Source organism: Hippocampus bargibanti, linkage group LG01, assembly GCF_051943395.1.
Source record: "Hippocampus bargibanti isolate YZ-2025 linkage group LG01, ASM5194339v1, whole genome shotgun sequence".
Lineage (NCBI taxonomy): Eukaryota > Metazoa > Chordata > Actinopteri > Syngnathiformes > Syngnathidae > Hippocampus > Hippocampus bargibanti.
Genome location: NC_142734.1, coordinates 3,594,844 through 3,618,192, shown reverse-complemented (window position 1 = coordinate 3,618,192; position 23,349 = coordinate 3,594,844). Strand labels below are relative to the sequence as shown.

General features: G+C 41.1%; 1 protein-coding gene across 1 annotated transcript in view; it reads left to right on the top strand.

Moving 5' to 3' along the window:
• Positions 1-23,349, top strand: part of zbtb46 (zinc finger and BTB domain containing 46) — a 73,178-nt gene that overhangs the window by 11,133 nt on the left and 38,696 nt on the right. Inside the window, 2 exon segments of the mRNA XM_088990638.1 lie at positions 14,208-14,428; positions 14,535-15,453. Of these exon segments, the coding sequence (XP_088846764.1) occupies positions 14,208-14,428; positions 14,535-15,453 (1,140 nt within the window).

Here is a 23,349-nt window from a genome sequence, read left to right as displayed (position 1 = left end):
TGAGTTGTTATAATAGACTCTAGAAGCCAGTGAATGTGGCGTATTGATTCTGAAGCCAATATAGTAAAATTAGGCTCTTTTATTTTGGTTTTACGGGCTCTGCATTATTTTTGCATTTAATTTGCCATATTTGCCCATGGGACGTCGGGAGCTCCGTATTTGTGGCTAACTTGAGACGTATATCTTTTGTCACCTCTTCTTTGATGAACTCGTGTCGAGCTGATTGAAGCTGTTTGTTTTCGAACTGAATGCGACACTATAGAGTTTCTTTTATACAGAAACACACACACACACACACACACACACACACACACACACACACACACACACACACACACACACACACACACACACACACACACACACACACACACACACACACACATAAACTCACCGGACACCCGCCTCGGCACCAGATAGCTCGCCATCAGTGAGTCACCATCATCCAGTCATTCAAAAAGCACACATTTTAGTAAACAACAATGAGCTCACACTTTGTGATGTTTTTTTTTATGGTGAATTTCTTGCACAATGTCTTTTTGGCATGCTTGAATTTTTAAAGACTACTGAATGCATGCTTATACTGATTTTTCTAATATTTTTGGTTACTTTGGTTGACGATATGAGAGAGATGTCATGTGCATTGATATATTTTCAAAGTCAGACTTTTGCGTACAATGGGATTGAATCTCTTTAGAGTGTGCACTTTGTAATTGTAGTCAGGTTAACTTGAGGCCAGTGAGAGCAGCATTGGGGCATGAAGTCTAGCATCTAGTAAGGTGCATTCTATACTTCAGAGAGGGAAGGAGAGAAAACTTCAAAGCTTTATTCTTTTTTTCCTAATTTATTTGATACATGTTTGTACACCTGCCACTCAATGTGGATTGAAACACTCAAAATGAATGTGGAATTCTGCAGTTTCAATTCATAGGCACCGTGGTGGTGTTTACAGCCAAAAAAGATAATTGCATCAATGTCTAAAAATACAGTGATACCTTAGTTTACAAATTTAATTGTTTCTCAGAAAGTGTGTGTAAGGCGAAAGGTTCGTCTGCCAAACATTTATTTCCCATAAGAAACCAATAAAAATGAAAATAATCCGTTCCCAGGTCCCCATAAAACATAATTTTCTACTAAATAAGCCTTAAAATTACACAACATATGCATTTAATGTATAATAAATGTTCTATTGTATTGTAATGACAGAAATAAACTGTAAGTCATTTTGTGTACCTTTGTGATGGTCGTTGATGTAGTTGCCTCTTGATGATATTCGAGTGAAGTTGTTCTCGGCGATAATACCCTCACTCACACTGTCCCCTGCTAGCTGCGTTTCGTTAATCCAAATCAACAAAAGTTTTTCAACCTCTTCTATTCAGAATCATAATAGGAATTCTATTGCCTGAGACAGTTGCTTTGACAACACAGAAACACCCTTAGCCACACGTAGCAATGGTCGACTTAGCGTACTGGATGCCAAGTCACACAAACACACACCTTGTTTGTTTTTTTTCGATGATCTTCTTCTGTTTGACCGTAATTTTCTTTTGTGTCTTCCTTGGCTTAACACTAGCCTTTCCCATAATAGCAAGAGTACTACACTCGATAACAAACCACAACTGCACTCAATGTAAGCGGGTGATGAAAACTAGTTCGCCAGCCGCCGTGGCGCTGTTCGACCGTGTGGTTTGGTGTTCATCCGTCGAAAAATAGTCTGCCAGCCACCGTGGCGCAGTGTGGCTTAGTTCGGCCGCCGAAAACTAGTTCGTCAGCCGAGGCTACATGCTCGCAAACTTAATGTTCGTGAACTGAAGCGTTCGTATGCGGAGGTATCACTATACTGTACTTCAGAGAGGGAAGAAGTGAAAACTCAAAAAAATCTGTTTTTTTTGCCACCTCTGTTTACATTCTGTCTATGGTGAAGCGTGGCTGCTGGCTAAGCTAATGGTAGCAAGTCTAAAACAAAGGCTCCCTGTCTTGTTATCGGTTGTGTCCCCTTGAACTCCTCCATCCTCCCTGCTTTGGCTGTCACATCCTCCACTCCCACTCGCTCGCCCCATCCTGCCCTCTGCGTTCCTTAATAACCCCTCTTTTGTCTTTGGGTCCCAATCATCTACACCTCCTCCTGCACCTTTTCATTTGGCTTCTATAACTGTGGTAATGAGATGTTTTATTATTTGCAATTTACAGCTTTTAATAGAGAGAAAATTTAGGCTAAGCCCCAGGTTGTCCATCAGGTTGTTACCATGGGAGGACGAGGGGGCTTGGGGAGGAGGATAGCCCAGAAATGAGAGACACACATGGACACATGTACATTTGCGCACTAAACTACTGCCCGCATTCGTTTTGATGAATCATTTGACTTTTGCGAGCTGCCACAAATGCTAACTTGATGAGGAACGTAGCCTTCTTCTTTCACCATCTTGAGGAATTGTAGGTGCTTTCGCTGCGATAATTTTATCTAGTTTCTCATCAATTGTGTTCTGTTTATCTGGGTTGATAGCTTTTTGCATCAAGTGTACAGATGGCTTGTGCGGGTTGTTTTTGGAGGCTGATTGATGGGATATTTTAACCTTGCAGTCGACACTCTGCCTTTGAACTATCAAAGTTGAAACTCACTCTCTCACTGTTGTCTGCCTATCTCTTTAATGTTTAAACCACCTCCCCTCACACCTACGTTCTTGACCAGTCACGTGCCTTTAACCGAAGACTGGGGGCGGGGAATAGAGGACAAAAACAGTCGGCAGCCATTTTCTTCTTGGAGAACGGCTTCACTCTCTCTCTCAGTCTGTAAACCCCACCTCCCCTCACTGCTGCGTTCTTGACCAATCACGTGGCTATAACCGATGACTGGGGGTGGGGAATAGAGGACCAAAACAAGCCGGCTGCCATTTTCTTTTAGGAGATCGGGCTCGCTCGTCAAATTTAACGTTCGTAAACCGAAAACGTCGTAAGCCAAGGGGTTCGTAAACCGAGGTATCACTGCTTGGCGTAGCCATTCCTGACGGACTAAGAATTTTGACGGACTGCCATTTTGAATGAACATAGACAGCGAAAATTCGGGACAACATGCACAACATATACTTTTTATACAATCACTATCACTGATGGGCGTTGTGGGTCACCTGAGGGCTTGAGGAGCTAAACTGAAACTGTCACTTTGGGATGATCCTCGTCTGTCTTTACTACAACTGGATTTCAAGGTGATCCCCAGGGCTTAACACCTCGCGAGGCTGGAGGTGAGAAGACAAGATGGTGACCGGTACGGTGATGTCGTAAGACAGGCACAAGCCCGCAGGCTAATTCCCTCACAGACCGTGAACCTCCGCAGCTTGATGGGTGACCGTCCGAGGCCTATGTGAAGGTTGTTGGCCTGACTTTTCCGGTGCGGGCTGGAATGGAAGAGAACGAGGGTGGATGGGGGAAGGAGCATTAAGTCTCTCTAAGCCTCCTGGATCCTCTTTGGTGCCTCTCTACATGACACGACTATCCTTCTCTCCTCCACCTTGGCTCCTTGGAGAGCTGCCAGCCAGTGCGCAGACGGACGGACGGACAGACTGACGGAAGGAGAGAAAGGTGGAACTGGAAAATACAGCATGCTCAAGGCTGATGGGGACGGGTAGGTGCATAGATGGAGGCTATACTGTACAGTATATGTGGGGTGTGTGTGCTGAATTGATGTTAAGAATATGTAAAATAGTCAGATTTTAAGAGCTGCAGCAAAGATGAGGGCAGAGGAGATAAAGGAGTGCAGCATGTAAAGAAAATGGGGAAGCTAAGAATAAGTTCTGGATGATATTTATTATTAGTATATATTTTTTTATTGTCGCTGGTCTACCTGTGTATCACTGGCTGTGTGCGTATATGTTATTTTTCGTTTCCTGCCTTGTTGTTGGGTGAACACGGTGGCTTGTCCAAAAAGGCTGCCGGCTCCGTCGGATTGGGGATTAAACCCGGGATAATGGCCTTGATGCCTAGTTGAGTGGAAGCAAAGCTGTTTAAAAATATTGGCTGCCTGAATCATTTTCCTCTTCCTTCCGGTCTTTCACTCACTGTCTATCTCTCATCTCTCTTCACCTCATCTACTCTTTTATTCATTCCTCTTGTCCAGCTGTACTTCCATGCTTGCTTTTCGTGGTGACCTTTCACTGCCCTCATGTTGTGAAGGGAGAGTGAACGTAGCTGCAAGGGGCCATTCACGAGCATGGTGGAAATTTATCAAGCATTGGATTGGATTCGATTGGATTTGCCTTTATTAGTCTCGGAGTGGAGAAATTTACATTTCACAGCAGCAAAGTTATGAAAATCATTCAGTAAGGGTGTCATTTTCAAGGATAAATGTAATTCTCTTAATTGTGCTTTTCCCAAAACTAACCAATGGCAGTCACTCCAATCCAAAACAATTATTAAATAACATGTTCCGAACCTCAAAATATATAGTTCTTGCTCGGAATGATACATTCGATTTCCAGATCCTTTAGATATACAACAATTCATAATTTATTTGACTTGAATTGAATATCATCACCAACAGTAATTTTGATTTCAGCCTTTCAACAGTAAACGTTTTCAAGTTTCCGTTGCTGTCCATGAAAGCAACGTGATTACCTTCATATTAACACAGATTGACATTACTTGAGACAACATCTGCTTTTGGATGGAAATTGTATATTTTTGAATCCGATTACCGTATTTCCTGTATATAGGGCACACCCAAACGCCTTCATTTACTTCAAAGGATGACCCTGCGCTTTATACGCTGGTGTGAAGTCATATTGAGCCACAACAGGTCTGGCAACTACTGTCAACAGCCACCGACTCCATTTCCCTCCCCTGTAGAAGAAGTAGACGTAACCCCAGCCTCTACTGTAGCGTCTTATAATGTGGTGTGCCCTATATTTGGAAAATGTTTATATATTATACCTGACATTTTTTTTTCATTCATTGAAGGTGCGCCTTATACTCCGATGCGCCTTATACAGTAAAGTCTTGTTATATCGATATCGGATATATCGATAGTCCCGGTTATATCGATACTATTTCTATGCACGCACTGAGAAAATTACATGCAAACAGGGGTGGATATATCGATAGTCCCGGTTATATCGATATTTTTTCGGACTCCCTTGAATATCGATATAACGAGACTTTACTGTATATGGAAATCGTTTGAAAATACACCATTCATTGCACCATATACACTGGAAAATACGGTATTCTAACATATAATCACCAGATGAATCAATTCTTAAAATAATTTAGGTGCAGCCCGTTATATTATGATATTTTACAGTTTATCCTTTTGTCGATTCAACAATCAAGTCTCCGTCATGATTTTTCTTCCATTCTTTTGATTTATATAGTCAAACAAGATCAGGTTCAGCAGCCTCTCACCTATGTTTTGCCTGTAAATGTCAACAATGGCTCAAAGCTGTCAGAAATATGTTGAGCTGTTGTAGCGTACTGACGGTAGACTATCCTGACCAAGTATACTCTACTGTCTACTGTACGCAGTGTATGACAACCTCGGATGGGATAACATTTCAAACAGATATCACAGGCCCCCATTTGCTCACCATTGCTGTGACCCAAAAAAAAACATACCATATTTATAAACAAAGCAAAGCAATACAGGACATCTACTTTCTGTTTGTTAGTTAGTATTATTCATAAACACCAAACTGATCTGCTTATCCAGTTGCTGACTGATTGCTTAAATAACCAATGACTTATTACTTATTTAATCGTTGATTGATACAATGATAGCAGTGTCTGAAACTCATGACAAAACATTAGCGGACACCAGGGCAGACAACTCTGAAAAGTTGCCTGCCTGGCCATAAAGTTGCCTGCCCCAGTTTTCACAACTTGAAACACAATAAGGCGACTAATCGCAAAAAAAAAAAAACATTGTTGCGAAGTATAAAGGATTTTTTTTTAATTAAGGAACTACCTATCACAAATGCTCCCTTGCTTAATTTATGGTAAACATCCCTTGCTGAAGATTTTGCTCCAGTTGTCGTTAGTCAACATGGTGCACAACGCAATGTTTGTGTTGCATTGTCTGCTAAAAGCCACGTGGACTGTTCGTTTGGCAATTTGCATACTTGGCACGACAGCCAATCAGTAGCCTTTTTCATGCTTCGGACTATACCGGGACTGTAAAGTGTACTTGAATGTTTTGAAAGGCACTTAGAAAGAGGAGTCCACGTTGCTTGTAGCGGTTTGCTTGTAGCTTATGCTTTATTAAAAAAAAAAATGTTTGATTTGAAAAAAAATAATAATTCTTTTTTCTTTTTTTTTTTTTTCTTGAAGAATTTGTCGGCCACCCAGGCCGAGACGTTTTGAAAGTTGTACGCCCGACGTGAAAGTTGTACACCCCGGGCCTCTGGGCAGATGTTATTTCAAACACTGATGATAGCTTCCCATTCACCTCAGACGTTTGGAGCTCTAAAACAGAGGCTGACTCCAACCTGTCACTAGTACTGCAACACTGTTTTGGCTCCCTTGTTCACCCCACTGAAGGCCTTTTATCAAGTAATGTGCAGAACTGTGGCATTTGCTGAAGAGATGAGTGCAATTTGTATGCGGCGTGATTAGATGAGGGTGGCAATTTTCTGAGCAGCATCCTAGCCACTAAAGGATAATGTGTCCCCACTTCCTGAAACGACCTGTATTGTCAAAATGTATTAACTTGCAAGGACAGCAGTGTTAACATACGTGACATGACCTGCACAACAATGTTCCTTGTAGCACTTGTGTTTTTTGAGCAGAGCCCCTTCCTCAATATCAGCAAATGCTCAGGGCACCATAGCTTAGGTTGCACAAACAACTATATTTATCTATGAAAATAATTATTGCGATAAGTGACTCGAGTTTAGAGTTTCTCAGCTTTTCTTTCTGTTTTTACTTTGACTTGTGAGCACAACCTTTTCGCCTGCTAGCGTAATGCTAATGCTAATGCATCTTCACAGACGCAACTAATACAGTAAAGTCTCGTTATATCGATATCGGATATATCGATAGTCCCGGTTATATCTATACTATTTCTATGCACGCACTGAGAAAATTACATGCAAACAGGGTCGGATATATCGATAGTCCCGGTTATATCGATATTTTTTCGGACTCCCTTGAATATCGATATAACGAGACTTGACTGTATTTGAATATATGCAGTAATGCATTTAGACTTTCATTATAACAGTGCTACCAGTAATATATTCATTGTCATCCACTGTGACAAATCCTGTTTAGTTCTTTTAATAATGTTCAATGACATTATTACTGTATGTTGTTATTCAGTACAATATTATTGAGCACACTAAAAAACTTGTTCGTTTTTGGGGGTGGTGGTGTTGGAACTAATTAATGCCATTTCCATTCATTTCAATGGGAAAATATGATTTGAATTGCAAGTAGTCCAAATTATAAGCATGGTCACAATATGAATTAAACTATGGTCACCACTGTTATGTTGGAGTCTAAGCAAGCGTGCTCACCATCATATGCGAATCAGTCGGGAAAGAGTTTTATATGGTTCCCTACTGGTGGACAGCATGGAGAGATCTTCAATCAAAGTAGCCCATAACTTACTGAGTCGGTGTTTACACTGGCCACATCATTGATTTTATCATTTGTTGTGTTGAAATTGGACAAGATAATGTTTTCCCTGCTTTTACGCTTCAATCAAAATCAATTTTTAACCTTGTCAGATCTTGAACCCAAATTGTTCATTGTGTTACACTTCAAACTGTCAAAAGCAGTTGTTCTCGAACCTCGTATATAGTACATTGTACCACCTAAAAATGTTTCTATTGTAAATCATCATCGTTGAATTACTCTTAAGTTGATCATCACACAATCAATATCAATACAAGGCAATTGTGATGTTTATAGAGACTTTTATACACTTTAGTGAAGGAAGCTATTCAAGGTAAAACTCACGTCAACAGTTTGCCTGCGTGTTTTGTCCAGAAGGTCGTTTGTATTGGTCTCGGGTCAAGGAAGCAGTGGACCGGCTCCAAGCGACAAATTGAATAGAGAGACAAACACAAGGAGGAAGAAGCCCCGTCCTCTCACTCCATCACACGTCTCATCACTTTAGTCGTCTGGCCGGTGCCTCAAGTGACTTTGCTGTGATTTGACCGCCACAAAGCGCCACGGAGGCTCGGTTAAGTGTGTGCGTTTATTCGTTTGAGGACAGGAGCGATGTGTGTTGCAAGAAGGCCTTCGATGGTGTGTTCGTATGTGCTCATGCCTGTGCGTGTGTCGGTCGGACAGGGCTGAACGTTGACAGTCACTTTTAATTTGAAGTCAAAAGGAGGACGGCGCCTCTGAGCTCTGGTGGCAGCTTCACTGACACAAAACCAAATGTCAGCCTTCTTTTGTCTTCTGTAGAAAATTCATAGAAGGATGCAGGTATATTTATACATCAAACAAATTGCTCCGGAAAGAAGTTTAGGAAAAACACTGGAGAGATTTGGGATTGTTCATTCTGCATAAGTGACTGGAGACAATTGAACATGCTGAAATGAAACAAGCTAATTAGGCATGTGGAGAGTTTACAGGTCAAAATGCACTTTTTAAAAAGTTGCTTCTTACTGATGAACTCCATGCTCTGTGTCTCTTGGACAAATGTGTGATTACGCAAATGTTTTCCTCCCTCACATGTACTTTCGTTCCCCATTATAAATGTCTTTCAGTTTGTTCATTTTCATCAAGGCCACATTGATTTTTTTTTCATTTTCACAGAATGTCATATGTTGTTATTTTGTCAGGGACTCGCGTTTGAAAAAAAAAAAAAAGATACTATATTAAGTAGTCAAGTGGTCCCCACGGTGACTTCACAATGTGGGTTTTCTCCCAGTCCTCCGGTATCCTCCCACATTATAAAAACATGCATGGCAGGTTGATTGAACACTTCAAATTGTCCCTCAATGTGACTGTGAGTGCCAATTCAGGGTGTCCTCCGCCAAGTGCCCCAGGACGGCTGGGATGGGCTCTGGCACCCCCCCACGACCCTAATGAATAGATAGCGGTCTAGAAAATTAGGGGAAACAAATAATACGATCTTGAAAAGCACTCTAAAGTGCTCTAGGGATGCAAGAGTAGGAGTTATGTGCTACCTCTTACGAGTACCAGACAAGAACATTCTGGACCAGCGGGAGACGCTTCATGGAGGATTGGCTGACTCCAAAGTAAAGCGCATTACAGTAATGGACCCGTGATGTGACAAAGGCATGAATTACTGCTTCAAGGTACTCATGAGAAACGTTCATACTTTATTATTAAGATAAATTCACTCTTCACACACTTGAGATCAGATAATCTTTTAAATATTCTGTTATTCATCCAATGTTGTCCAAAATCGAGACCAAAACAGCTCAGTCACTCTGTGTGTACTTGACCTTGACCATGTCCAGTGTTGGAGGTGTTAGCCACAACTACTGTGATACCATGAGAGGCTAGCTCTCAGCGGGACGGGACAAGAAGTGTAATGGATGACAGGTTTGGATACAAACAAAAGGTTTTAATCAAGGGTTCCAGGGGGAATTCACAAGCAACAAAGGTTTGAATAGTGTCTCTTCCAATACTTATCAAAATAAAGTCTCTTCTGATACTTACATCCAAATAAAGTCTCTTCTGCTCATTAAATCCAAATAAAGTCTCTTCTGAGGTAAAAACTGAAGACGGGGTTCTTTACAAGAGTCTCTAGGTTTCACCCCTCTTGACGTCCTCGTCATGTAGCCTAGCCACCTTAGCTAGGCTCAAATCCAGTGTCCAGTCGTGTGGTCCCAACTGGCAATGAGTTCCACGCAGCAATCAACTTCTCCACAGAGCACAGCAATCGAGCTTGTCTTTCCCCAAGCTGCACACTCAGAGGCTCTCTGCCTTAAGAGCCCTGCTTTCCAATCAAGCCCTGATCAGCTGCAGGTGTGTGGGTTTAATTGCTGTCTTCCACCAGCTGGGGCCAAGACTCTCTCTGGGTGGAGCCTTCTTAGGGGGATGTATTTCCCCTCCAGGACACAGCCTCTCGTGACATCACACTACACAGACATCACACCCTCCCAAAAGTCCCACTCATGTCAGGTTAGCGCCGTTTTATTGGCCATGATAACGGAATTGAGGGCATGTTGATAGTTTCTCATCCTCACTTTGCGCCTTGTTCTGCCAGCAGGTTGCAGTCTCTTTTTATTCAGATCATGATAAATGTCGCATCTCCGCGAATCAGCTTCAAGAAGGAAGTTGTTAGACATAAAGTCCATTGAGAAAAGATTTCATGCAGTCATGACTGACGCTCATAAAAATACTCCTTGTATCCACTCAAAAAAGCTTGTCGGTCACGTCATTTTTAATGCATTTGATTTGTTGTCTTGTTTCTTCCATGCTGTGGTGTCAACACGTTGCTCGTCAGTCTACTGCCGATTTCCGATTGCTATACATTAATCGTGACTTGTGAAATGTAGGGAAGGCTTGACTGATTAGTTGGTCTGTATTTTGAGTATTACTTTCAGACATGTTTGTTAGGGATTGACCCTGTGTATTGTAGTCACAGGGGGAAAACAATACCGTGTCTTTACATGAATGAAAGACCTTTCTAGCATAGTGTGTGTCGCAATAGAGCATTTCTATCTTATAGAAACAGGCTGGTTTTCGATGTTGAATGCAAGTGTCCCTGAAAAGCAAGAGAAAGGAAACTGTGTCTTTCAAGCACCTCAGTTTGTCTGTAAAGGCGAATGGAGAAGACTGTCCACGTTTCCATCATGCCAACACAGAAGGAAAAGAATGTCTCAAGGTTAAAGCAGCAATAGATTTTTTCTCAGCAATGCGTCAACCTGAAGAAAAACACACACAAAAAAATACTAAATCAAGTTGCCTTATGAAACCCCCATTTCTCACTCTTTGCTGATTCAAATAAACACCGAGCCCAAAAAAAGGTGAAAAATGAGCAGAAAATTGATCAAACACTTATTTTTCACCTTTTTCCTCCTCCACATCCTCGTCCAATGCTGCTCACCGGAGATGCGCTTGTCCGAGCGGACGTGGGAGACATTAAGGATTTATGTGATCCTACAAGCCATCAGGTTGAGCAGAGCTTTGCTAAACATGACCTGAAGTGTGCCGGCCCCGGAGCAAACGTTGCTGTCACCTTGGCCCAGGCGCGCTGTCATCTTTCACAGTGGCGCATGAGACCTGACAGCTGTGGCGTTCCCAAAACAAATCACCGCTGCGTTTGGCAACATTGGGCGTCCCCACGATTTAGTCCTCGTCCAGAGGAGAGCGGGAAAGGCAGCTGCTAATGCACTGACTAAGTGTTCCGTATTCATGTTTGTGGGTGCATGATTGGGCTTGCTTGGCGTTGTTTTCCCGCCATCTCCTCCACCTTGGTCAATTTCCACCTTGCCTGGAGCTTTGGTTGTTAACCCGCATCCCTTTGTGTTCAAACTTGAAATGCATTTTGTACAAAATAAACAACTAAATACCGTATTTTTTGGGTGAATAAGGCACATCCCAGTATAATGGGCACCCCCAACTAATGGTGTATTTTCAAACTTTTTCCATATAAAAGTCGCACCGGACTACAATACAATACAATACAATACAATACAATACAATACAATACAATTTTAATTTAAAGCAGATTCTTTACTTACAGACAGTGTATTATAGGTGTTCAAATACCTGACATGTTTTGGCGTACGAAGGCGGAAGTATACGCCGAAACATGTCAGGTATTTGAACACCTATAATACACTGTCTGTAAGTAAAGAATCAGCTTTAAATTAGATATCAAGTAGACAGGATGAACTTAGTACAACAATACAATACAATACAATACAATACATATTAATTTATATAGTGCTTTAACAACAGCTGAAGCTGTCACAAAGCGCTGGAAAAGCGTGTGGAAAATTAGTCTGGCAGCCACGATGGCGCTGTTCGGCCATGTGGTTTGGTATTCTTCCGCCAAAAATTAGTCCGTCAGCCATTGTGGCGCTGTGTGTGTCCCGAAAACTAGTTCGTATGCCAAGATTATATTCTCACAAATTTAATGTTCATAAAGTGAAAGGTTCGTTAGCTAAAGCGTTCGTAAACCGAGGTATCACTGTATAATATATAAATATATAAACATTTTCCAAATATACAGCACATCATATTATAAAGCGCGACAGTAGAGGCTGGGGTTACGCACTACTTCTTCTACAGAGGGAAATGGATTCAGTGGCTGAAAAAAGACCTGTTGTGGCTCAATATTACTTTACATATAAAGTGTACCTGTGTATAAGACACATGGTCATCTTTTGTAAAAAATCAAGGCTTTTGCGTGCACCTTATACACCGGAAAACACAGTATGTAATAAACAAACAAAGAAATAAAGAAATAAAGAAATCGATAATAGATCTGCAATTCTAAACAAACGCAATCCAAACATTCTAATCTGTATGTGTTTTTTTTATATATATGCACGTCGCTCTTCAAATTGTCATGACTGGATTTTTTCCTTTGTCGTCAACTGGGGAAGTGCATGATGTCCATCACTCTGACTACAAGAGCTGTAGCTTCGAGGTGAAAGTTCAAGAGAGTTATTTTCTTGTGCTGAAAGCAAGGCCTTTAATGCTAAATTTCACGCTTGTGGTGAGCGTTGGTGGTCTGCCCTAAATGTGTTGTTTTTTCCCTATCCTTCTCAACTCTTTTGTGAACATATTTTAATGTAGCTGTCACAACTAATGAGCTTTCACTCTCGCACACACACACACACACACACACACACACACACACACACACACACACACACACACACACACACACACACACACACACACACACACACACACACCTATTCTCGCCGACACACACTCAAATCAACCTGTCAGAGAGTGTTTAAACACTGATATTTCTGTGTATTTATTGCTGGGCCGTTTTTAGACATCAAACTGCAGTAGTTGAGATGTGGCTTCTATTGATGTCATTGTCTTTATGTCACATTCTTTCTTGAGCGATCCTTAGCCTGGTGTGTCTTTCTTTTGCTAAATATACTTCTCCTTGGAGTAGAATTGAAACAATGTCCAGTTTATTTAATTCTTGAGTTGTTGTAACTTTTGGTAAGACTTTTTTGGCATTGTTTGTCGAAGCACTTAAAATGTCCAAATGCAATTAAAAAAAAATCTGTGTTTAGGGTCAATGTTGGGGTTTTGATGGAAATCAAACCCGGCCCATCTGCAGGACAGGCCATAGCACGGACAACGCTATGCCGCCAGTGCTTTTAATTCCAAGTTAAAACAGTCACATTCATATGTATTGCATTTAACTCATTCACTGCCAGACGTACAAAAATGTGTCCACTCCAGTGCCAGGGTTTTTGTCATTGTCACTCGAATTGCAGGACCCACAGAATAGTGAGTTTTAGGACTACATAAACATTCAATAATGCGTTTTTTCTTCTTCAGAAAAAGGAGTTAATTCCTGAATTTTAGACGCACCTTCAATGACTGAAAAATGTTTTCCAATATAATGTATAAATATATAAAAGTTTATATATATATATATATACAGTAAAGTCTCGTTATATTGATATTCAAGGGAGTCCGAAAAAATATCGATATAACCGGGACTATCGATATATCCGACCCTGTTTGCATGTAATTTTCTCCGTGCGTGCATAGAAATAGTATAGATATAACCGGGACTATCGATATATCCGATATCGATATAACGAGACTTTACTGTATATATATAAGGCACACAACATTATAAAGTGCTGGGGTTTCTGAGTGTTAAAAAGCAAAATATGAAGAATCACTGTCAACGCAATGCCTGAGTGCAGTCAATGAACCGATCCTACAATTTCTCAAACATCCAGACTACCCCCCCCCCCTTTCCTGTCTTTGTGTTATTGTTATGTAGCTGTGCGGCCATGGCAAGATACTTCTTCCTTGACAGTTGCAGCCACACATTTTGTAGTGCAATAAAAACACAATGCAGAACAATATGTGACGCTTCAAAAAAATGTTACTCAATAAGAACGCTAATAGATTCAGTTTTTCTTTTGTATCTGTTTTATATTTATACAAGAAAAATATATTTTATAACACCATTAAGTTACCAAATTGAGAAATGTTGTTTCTCTTTATCATGAGTCCCAATAATTCAACGAGAAGGAGAGCAGCAGAATTTGACATGAATGCATTTCTTCTTCTCTCAGAATTGTGGAAAAGAGGCTTTTGTTCAGCTACCCAGATGAACAACAGGAAGGAGGACATGGAGATCTCCTCTCACTACCGCCAGCTCCTCCGTGAGCTCAACGAACAGCGGCAGCACGGTATCCTCTGTGACGCCTGTGTTATTGTGGATGGAAAGATCTTCAAGGCTCACAAGAATGTCCTCCTAGCCTCCTCCCGCTACTTCAAGACTCTATACTGCCAGGTGAGCTTCTTGTCTCTCACTGAAGCCGTGAGAAGGCTTCAACTTTTACGTTGCTCCATGATGTCTCGACCAAATAACTAAATGCTCCATTTTCTTTCTGCTTCAGGTTAAAAAAGGTTCAGAGCCTCACCTTCAAACGACAGTCACTCACTTGGACATTGTGACGGCGACAGGCTTCAAAGCCATCCTCGACTTTATGTACTCCGCTCACCTCGCCCTAACAAGCAAGAACGTCATTGAGGTCATGTCGGCAGCCAGCTACCTGCAAATGACAGACATTGTCCAAGCATGCCACACCTTCATCAAGGCCGCCCTCGACATCAGTATCCGCTCCGAAATGGCCGACGAACTGGCCGACTTTGAAATGGGAACCGTCGTCACAACCGGCATAGGTAACGGCGGTGGAGGCGGCGGAGGAGGAGTTGGCATATTGGGACCAGGGGGAGTACCCGGAGTGGGTTTGGGAGGAGGTGGGATAGTAGGAATGGCCTCCGAAGCCCTCGCCTCCATCATGTCCGGTCGCAGCACTTCCCCCTGGCTGGCACGTCGGACCAGCCCCGCCAATTCCTCCGGGGACTCTGCCATCGCCAGCTGCCACGAGGGAGGCAGCACGTATGGCAAGGAGGACCAAGAACCTCCCAAGAGCCACGAGAGCCAGGAAGAAACATGTCATGACTCCCAGCCAGCTTGGCCGCACGACTACAGGCCTGTTAGCGTCAAAGAGGAGCAGGTGTCCCCTGCATCTTCCTCGCATCTCCGGGACACCCCTAGGGATGCGGCCCAGAGCCAACGGCATCAGGCGCTAGGCGGCACAAATGCAGGTGGAGATGGATCCTGGCAGCCCATATCGGGACGGCGGAAGAACAGGAAGAATAAGGACACAGTCAGACATATAACTCAACAGGCTGAGAGGAACTGGGAAGGAGGGCGGGAAAGGGAGAGAGACAGGGACAGCAGGCCTGGATCTCCTCTTCCGTCCATGCTCAGTGTGGCCGGCTGGAACTACAATGGACAGGATCTCCCAGGTATGACTTGAGTTGCCCTTGCAAAACTATCGTGTCTCACTTGAACGCAACATGTTTGCAATTTCGTCTCATGATAAAGAGCCACTTCACATTGCGTAGTCCAGGGGTGCTCAATACGTAGATCTACCAGTCAATCTCCAAGATGATGTGTCATGAACTGACGACATACATATAAAGTTGAGTTTAAATATAACAGGTAGATCATTTTGACTTCAAAAGTAGCCCCCATGCTGAAAAAGTGTGAGCACCCCTGGTGTAGTCAATTAGGAAGCTGGTCTGTGTTACGAAGGCAGGTCTTAATAGTTGGTTGACTGGAACTGGACTGCTCTTCACTCAACTTAAAATGTATTTTTAAGTGTGTAGGAGACAACACCCTCATAACCTTAGGATGTGATGAGTTAACAGAGTGGACCCAAGGCAAATTGGAACGTTCAAACAAAAACTGACAGTCTGTAATATGCTTAATCTGGTTAGAATAGATGCTTCACATCAGTAAAAAAATATTTTATAATGATAAGAATACATTTCATTTTAAGCGCCTTTCAAAGCTCTCAAGGACACTTTACAGTCACAGACAAGCAGAGGTACTATAATAAATAAAATACAACCACAAATAGAATACAATGAATAAAATACAGTTATAAATAGAAACGAGAAAGCGCTACAAAGAAAATGCGATTTTAAATAGGTGGGTTTTGACATGGGATTTGAAGGTGGGAAGAGAATTGATGTTACGAATGTTTGGAGGAAGTGAGTTCCAGAGTTTGGGGGCAGAGCAGCTGAAAGCCCTGTCCCCCCTAGATAGTGCTGAGACTGGCGGGGTGGGCATACAGAGGTGGAGGGAGGAAGAAGATCTGAGGGAACGAGAGGGAATGTATTCATTTTTAAGCAACCTATCGATGCTTTCATTTTCTTTCAACCTGTTCTCTGTCCGAGACGTTTCAAGAAGAATCACCCCATAAACTTTTGAATGAGCATGAGAAAGAGGTTTGAAACCATCATTCCATTCTTTTTTAGAAGACTCCGCAAATACAGTAAAGTCTCGTTATATCGATATTCAAGGGAGTCCGAAAAAATATCGATATAACCGGCACTATCGATATATCCGACTCTGTTTGCATGTAATTTTCTCCGTGCGTGCATAGAAATAGTATCGATATAACCGGGACTATCGATATATCCGCTATCGATATAACGAGACTTTACTGTATGTCGAATGTCACCTAGCTACTCTGAAGAAGTGTAGAAGAAGAAGTGTCTCCCTGATTTTCCCAATTCATATTTTACAACCCAAATCAGCCATTCGTTTTCATGTGAATTCGGGAATTTAATTTGTTTTTTAAAAGAAATTCCATTCACAGTTCATCTTCAGAAAATGTCAAACTCTTTCTGCAAACGCTAGCATGGCATGCAATACTTTGCATGCCATGCTAGCGTTTAATCGCAGAGTATGACCTATTTTCTTCTTCGGGGTTTGAGATTATCTTGCTTCCACACAAACGTGTTCGCACTAAGATGATTATCTCAAATCTTGAAGGTGTAAGGTGAAATGAGGTTAAATGCAGGTAGATGATACAACCCTTTTCTTGCTCTTGTTTGTGGAACATAAACACCCGCAAGTCACCCGCATCGATAAGCAAAACCTAATCTCAAATACATATTTCCATTTTCGGAAGCCTCTCTCCATTCACAAAACTTCATATATTTTTGCACAAAACAAATTAATCACCAACACCTGGTTTTGTTCGCGCCTGTGTGTGTGTGTGTGTGTGTGTGTCTTGGTGGGGGTTTAAATGCGCTGTGGGCCCAAGGCGTCGATAGTTAGATCATTAAAAGTAAGAGAAGCTAATCCTGGGCGCATTAAGGGAGTTGGCTGTGAAATGGGCACACACGTCGCACAGCTAAAGAAAACAGGATAATTGAATTGACCTGGGTCACTGCACGGATTACCAGTGCGTCCTTACTATCCTAAACTCCACCCCCTCTCTGCGGGATTTAGGGAAGGACCTTTGAAAAGGGCGAGCAGACAGAAAAAAGGTAGGCATGTTCAAGAGAGTGTTGGGTAAAGTGGGAAAAAATAAAAGTATAGGAGTACAGGACATATATATATACAGTAAAGTCTCGTTATATCGATATCGGATATATCGATAGTCCCGGTTATATCGATACTATTTCTATGCACGCACGGAGAAAATTACATGCAAACAGGGTCGGATATATCGATAGTCCCGGTTATATCGATATTTTTTCGGACTCCCTTGAATATCGATATAACGAGACTTTACTGTATATATATATTTTTTTTTGTACGAACTAAGGTCATCCCATCCTGAGATACGTTTTTTCATTTATCCATTAATAAATTATTGGAGGCAAGTTTTAATGTTTACGCTTAGAATTATGTGGGAACACGTTGGGGTTGATGTTCTAGCATGACTGTGAGTGAGTTTGTGGTTTTAGTGCGGGAAAAAAATTACTCTATTGGGTTGATTCAAGACAAGATTGATAAATTGTCCGAAAAGACTGCAGACAATTTTAGAAATAGACCATCATAATTTCTTCATGTGAGTTTTCATATGCTTTTTAAAATACAGTAAAGTCTCGTTATATCGATATCGGATATATCGATAGTCCCGGTTATATCGATACTATTTCTATGCACGCACGGAGAAAATTACATGCAAACAGGGTCGGATATATCGATAGTCCCGGTTATATCGATATTTTTTCGGACTCCCTTGAATATCGATATAACGAGACTTTACTGTATATTTGAACTCAAGATTTTCAGATCGCTTTCAAAGAAATGTTTTTGGGCATTTCTATCGACTTGATATGTCAGTTTAGTATTTTCTCTGGCTACCCTCGTAACTCAAAACACTGAAATCTTCAGCCATCTTTACCCATTGGAATGAATGGAAAGGCTAAAAGTACACTATATTCCATCACCCACTTTTTTTTACGGAAAAATAGGAATCTATTTTTCTGTTCTTTCTATAGATTTAGATTGTCTCTCTTTCTCTCGCTCTGTCTCTGTCTCTCAGTCACTCTGTCTCTCAGTGTCTCTCTCTCTCTTTGTCTTTCTCTCTCTCTCTCTGCCTTTCTCTCTCTCTCTCTGCCTTTCTGTCTCTCTCTGTCTCTCTCTCTGCCTCTCTCTGTCTGTCTCTGTCTCTCAGTCACTCAATCACGCGGTCTCTCTGTCTCCCACTGTGTCTCTTTCTGTCTCTCTATCTGTGTCTCTGGCTCTCAGTTTCTATATCTCTCTCTCTGTCTGCCTCTCTCTCTGTCTCTCTTTTCTGTGTCTCTCTCTCTGTCTGCCTCCTGCCCCTCTCTCTCTCTCTCTCTCTCTCTCTCTCTCTCTCTCTCTCTCTCTCTCTCTCTCTCTCTCTCTCTCTCACTATCTTGCTTCTCACTAACCTGCACAAAAAACATTGATAACTCTTACGGAATTAATTAGTTCTGGAAGTAATGTCTACATGATAATTATCTAGTCTTTCAAAATTTGTTTTTGCCTGGTATATTGTAAAGAGCTGATGCAAGGACATTTGCTTTTGGTTTTTAACAATCCTTCACAAATGTGCACGGCAAACATATGGGTGAACACTTTTTCTGGGGATTCACATTTCCGTTAAACAATCCACCTAGCCAGAGAGTCGAATGATGAAGATCTTATCTATCGACACTCATAGACACATGATAGCCCTCCCTTTTAACCAATGAAATGCAAGGATGATGAGATTTGATATTTGTAAAAATCTTTTGTATCTTGAAATTTCTTGTGTAACTCTTGAGACTTTTCGTGAACTTGAACATTTAGTATGTAGAGACGTTTGTAACCAGAGGTACCCCTGTCAACAGATGTTTTATTTTGAAGGCTTAAGTAATACAATATGAAGAAGTAAATATGAAATAATTATTGAAACATATGTTATGATCTGAATATACAGGGCCACCATGCATTTTAGAATTCATTTTACCACGGTGACATGACAGACCACCGTTTAAACTGACTTAGTGTACTAACCCGGACAGTTAGGATATGGTTGCCATTGTGTGTTGAGTAAAACTCACGTAAGGTGCTTTCTTTGAGTTTAGGGAGTTTTGAAGGGGATTTTTTTTCTTTTCCAGAACTGGTTTTCTGAGATCATTATTGTTTGAGGAGCGCATAGACCCTTCACTGGAAGAGGTTGGGGGGGTGATTTGACTGTCAGAGCTTTCTCCTATTCTTTCATGTGAACCCAGTGAATACTAAAAGGGACAAAAAAGAAGTCCTCACCGGAACAAAAGTGGATGTCAGCTTATACTGAGTGACGGTCAAAAATACACAAGATCTGTTTAGGCTTATGCCCGCTTAAGTCTTAAGTCTCTGTAAGGAAAGGATTTTGTCACCTGCAGGAGATCCGAATCAGATGTAAAGGACATATGGACGTCCAGGGAATTAGAAAGTCTTGTATGGCTCTATTCAAAGCTACTGCATTCAACAGAGAACTGCAACGAAAGTACAGTGGACCGTCGGGGTACAATCTCTTTTAAGTCTTAAACGTAAATACTGTATAAATAGGACAGAGTTTCTCGTTGAGTCATTTGTTTTACAACTAATATCTTCTCATTGACCTTTTCATTTGGTGTTAACACTATTAACACAGAAACTCATAAAAGAAAATGAAAAATCCAAACAAGGGTGAACGACATGTCAATTGATTGGGCCGTCTTCTGTTGGTTAAATGGTTTTGGTGAGCTCCAAATAGTTTTGTTCCATTACCCGTTTGTTGACTGACGCCCTGAAATTCCAATATAGCAATCCACCACAATTACATTTGTGACCTTGCAGAATCTATGCTAATTGTTTTACCGGTGTTACTCGAGAGCAGAGGTGGGCAAAGGAGCCAACATTACACTCAAATTATAATACTATTAATGTTTTATTATGCTAGTTAAGTAATAGAAAAAGGTAGTAGTCCTCTAAATAATTTGAGTAGGTAGAAAAAGTACTTGGTGAAAAAAAATACTGAAGCACTGAATAAATATTGAGTCATTGATTGTAAAGTGGTTTGATGTGTTTGCATTAATCTCAATTTCATAAAAACGTCTAAAATAACAAATCACGGAAAATTGAAGCATCTTAAAGGACAACAAAGAGCACTTTTTTGTTTCCTAACTGACATCAGTGACTCTGACAAGTATATTTATTTGATCCCAAAAGTTACATGAGACATAGTGAAAAGGTAATCCGTGATGATAACTCGTCAGTATCATTGTTGATGTTTTATAACTGGGAACAATCCGGCATCGTGGCGATTGCCTGACTGAGGATTTGAATGGATTATTTTCACCACATACGGATAATGTATGGTCGAGTTTAAGCTGTGTGTCGGGTCATCGGTTTGAAAATGTGGCGTGTCCATGTTGATATACACAGTTGCACAAATGAGGATTTGATGTCTTTAGATCCTCTTCCCTTGCAAACATCTGCTGTGTTCACTACACATTATTTGGACCACGATGTGCTCAACTTCCCCACTCTGACATGTGATCTCTGCTCGTCTGATGCTCACCTTATGTGCTGAAAAAAATATTTGATCTGTTCACATGTGAGATAGGACGGGAACTCAGAACTGTTTTTAGATGGGCTTCACTAATCCGATCTTCTGTAATTATTTGGCTTCCACTTCCTATTTTATTCGAGCTGACAATTTCAAAAGAAAAGTTTTGAATAGCCTCTAGCTTCACAGCTGATGTCATCAACCTTTAAATACTTACCTGAAATTATTTTTAGGTTGCTAGCTGCTGTTTCCACCTGACCTGTGATAAAACGCACCTGCAGATGAAAATCTGTCATGGTATTAAAAAAATAACAAAATCATCATCATCTCCATGAAACGAAATAACACCCCAATTTATTGTTTTGCATCTCATGTTATTGGAGTTGATTATCAGAAAAGTAACTCACAACAATTTGAAGTATGTGCCCCGTAGCGCTTGACCTGTCAGCATAATGTAACAAATACCGATATCGATATAACAAGACTTTACTGTATGTGCCCCGTAGCGCTTGACCTGTCACCATAATGTAACAAAACCAAGGGCCACCTACTTAAATAATTGAACTCGTAAATTATCTCAATAGCATCACAATAAAATATAAAAAAAATATCTAAAAATGTGCAGTAGCTTAAACAAGGCCCAGGTAACACAAGGTATAGGTGTGACAACATACATAAGAACTCCAAAATCACCTAAACCGTGTATGTGCGTGTGTGTGTGTGTGTGTGTGTGTGTGTGTGTGTGTGTGTGTGTGTGTGTGTGCGTGTGTGTGCGTGTGCGTGTGTGTGTGTGTTTATGTAAGTAAGCCCGTATAAGTTTCCTGAACGCAACATACTTCTAGCTTCTCTGCTCATAGCCACCGAGCATCATCCTGGCATCCCATTGTCGAAGAGGGACTTCTACTGTTTGTGTTTATGTGTGTCAGAAGATACAGTAGATAGATAGGTGTCTATGCAGCATCCTTGTCATCGCCCCTCGGGTTGTAAGGTGTTCTAATAGTTTTACGTCAGTGTGAATCACCCAGAATGTTGACTAGTTGGGTGATTGTTATATACTGATCTTTGCCTTGGACATTTTCAAAGGATTGTTAAAAGCTGACAACGGCAAACGTCCTTGAATCTCTTCTTTACAAAACAACTTCTGAGTGAGAACATGAGCTAAAGAAGGAAAAAAAAAACCTTGAGGACGCAGTTACAAGTTAAATGACATTTTTATTAACGCTCCTCTTGTTTTTTTACATTATGCACAACTCTCTTTGATGGTGCAAAGATCTAAATGTAACATGTATTTGTTATGTATTTTGATGTATTTTTATGCTTTTGTTTGTATGAGTTTTGGAGGCATTTAGATGCCTACTCCCGTCAAAAGTTCAAGACATTTGTTATAGAACCAAATACAGTAAAGTCTCGTTATATCGATATTCTCGGGAGTCGGAAAAAATATCGATATAACCGGACTATCGATATAGCCGATCCTGCGGCATGTAAATTTTCTCCTTGCGTTCATAGAAATAGTATCGTAATAAGCAGTACTATCGATATAACCGATATCGATATAACAAGACTTTACTGTAATTTGATAATTAAAGGTACTACTGTACAGCAACATACTGACCAGTAACTCCTTGGGACGTTAGAACATCCCGCGGCACACAACACCTCTACGTAGTCAGAACGCAATGCAACCGGACTACGTTGATAACAGACAACAAGGGCAGACAGGAAGAAGAAACGCACATTCAACACATTCTGCTAATACCCCAAATGAACCAGAAGCAAAGTAAAACAGTAACCCAGACAAAATCAACAGAAAAAAAGCAAGAAAAACATAACCACAATAAGCAACGAGTGGTCAAAACAAAGCCTCAATAACAGTTCCACGTGTCAGAGGAATTACATTCTACGCTTCATGAGAAAACATCCAATTCACACTGTAATAAAACCATACCAGAAATCGCTCCTTTACCCAAAAGACACCATAATGTCGGAAAAGAAATGTTACATAATCTACCATATCTCATTCAAATAATACATGAAATCTTGCATAAAACAAACTGGACTAACATTCAGCACTCACTAAAAAAAAAACAACATCAAAAAAGAACGTGTAAAAGAAACACAAGAAAACAAAAAGATGGATTAGAAATCAGCCATCACAGACTACGTCATGGACTGGGAAAAAGGGAACGTTATCACATTATAAACAACACACTTGGGACACGTCGCTTCAGTGGCGGCATGGAGTTGAAGCGCAGCCTTGACTGGGAAGCAGTGACAACTCTGATGAAGGGTGAAGAGATTGCTCAAACTGTCAGAAAGACACCCCCCCCTCCCCAAACTCCTCCCGACCACC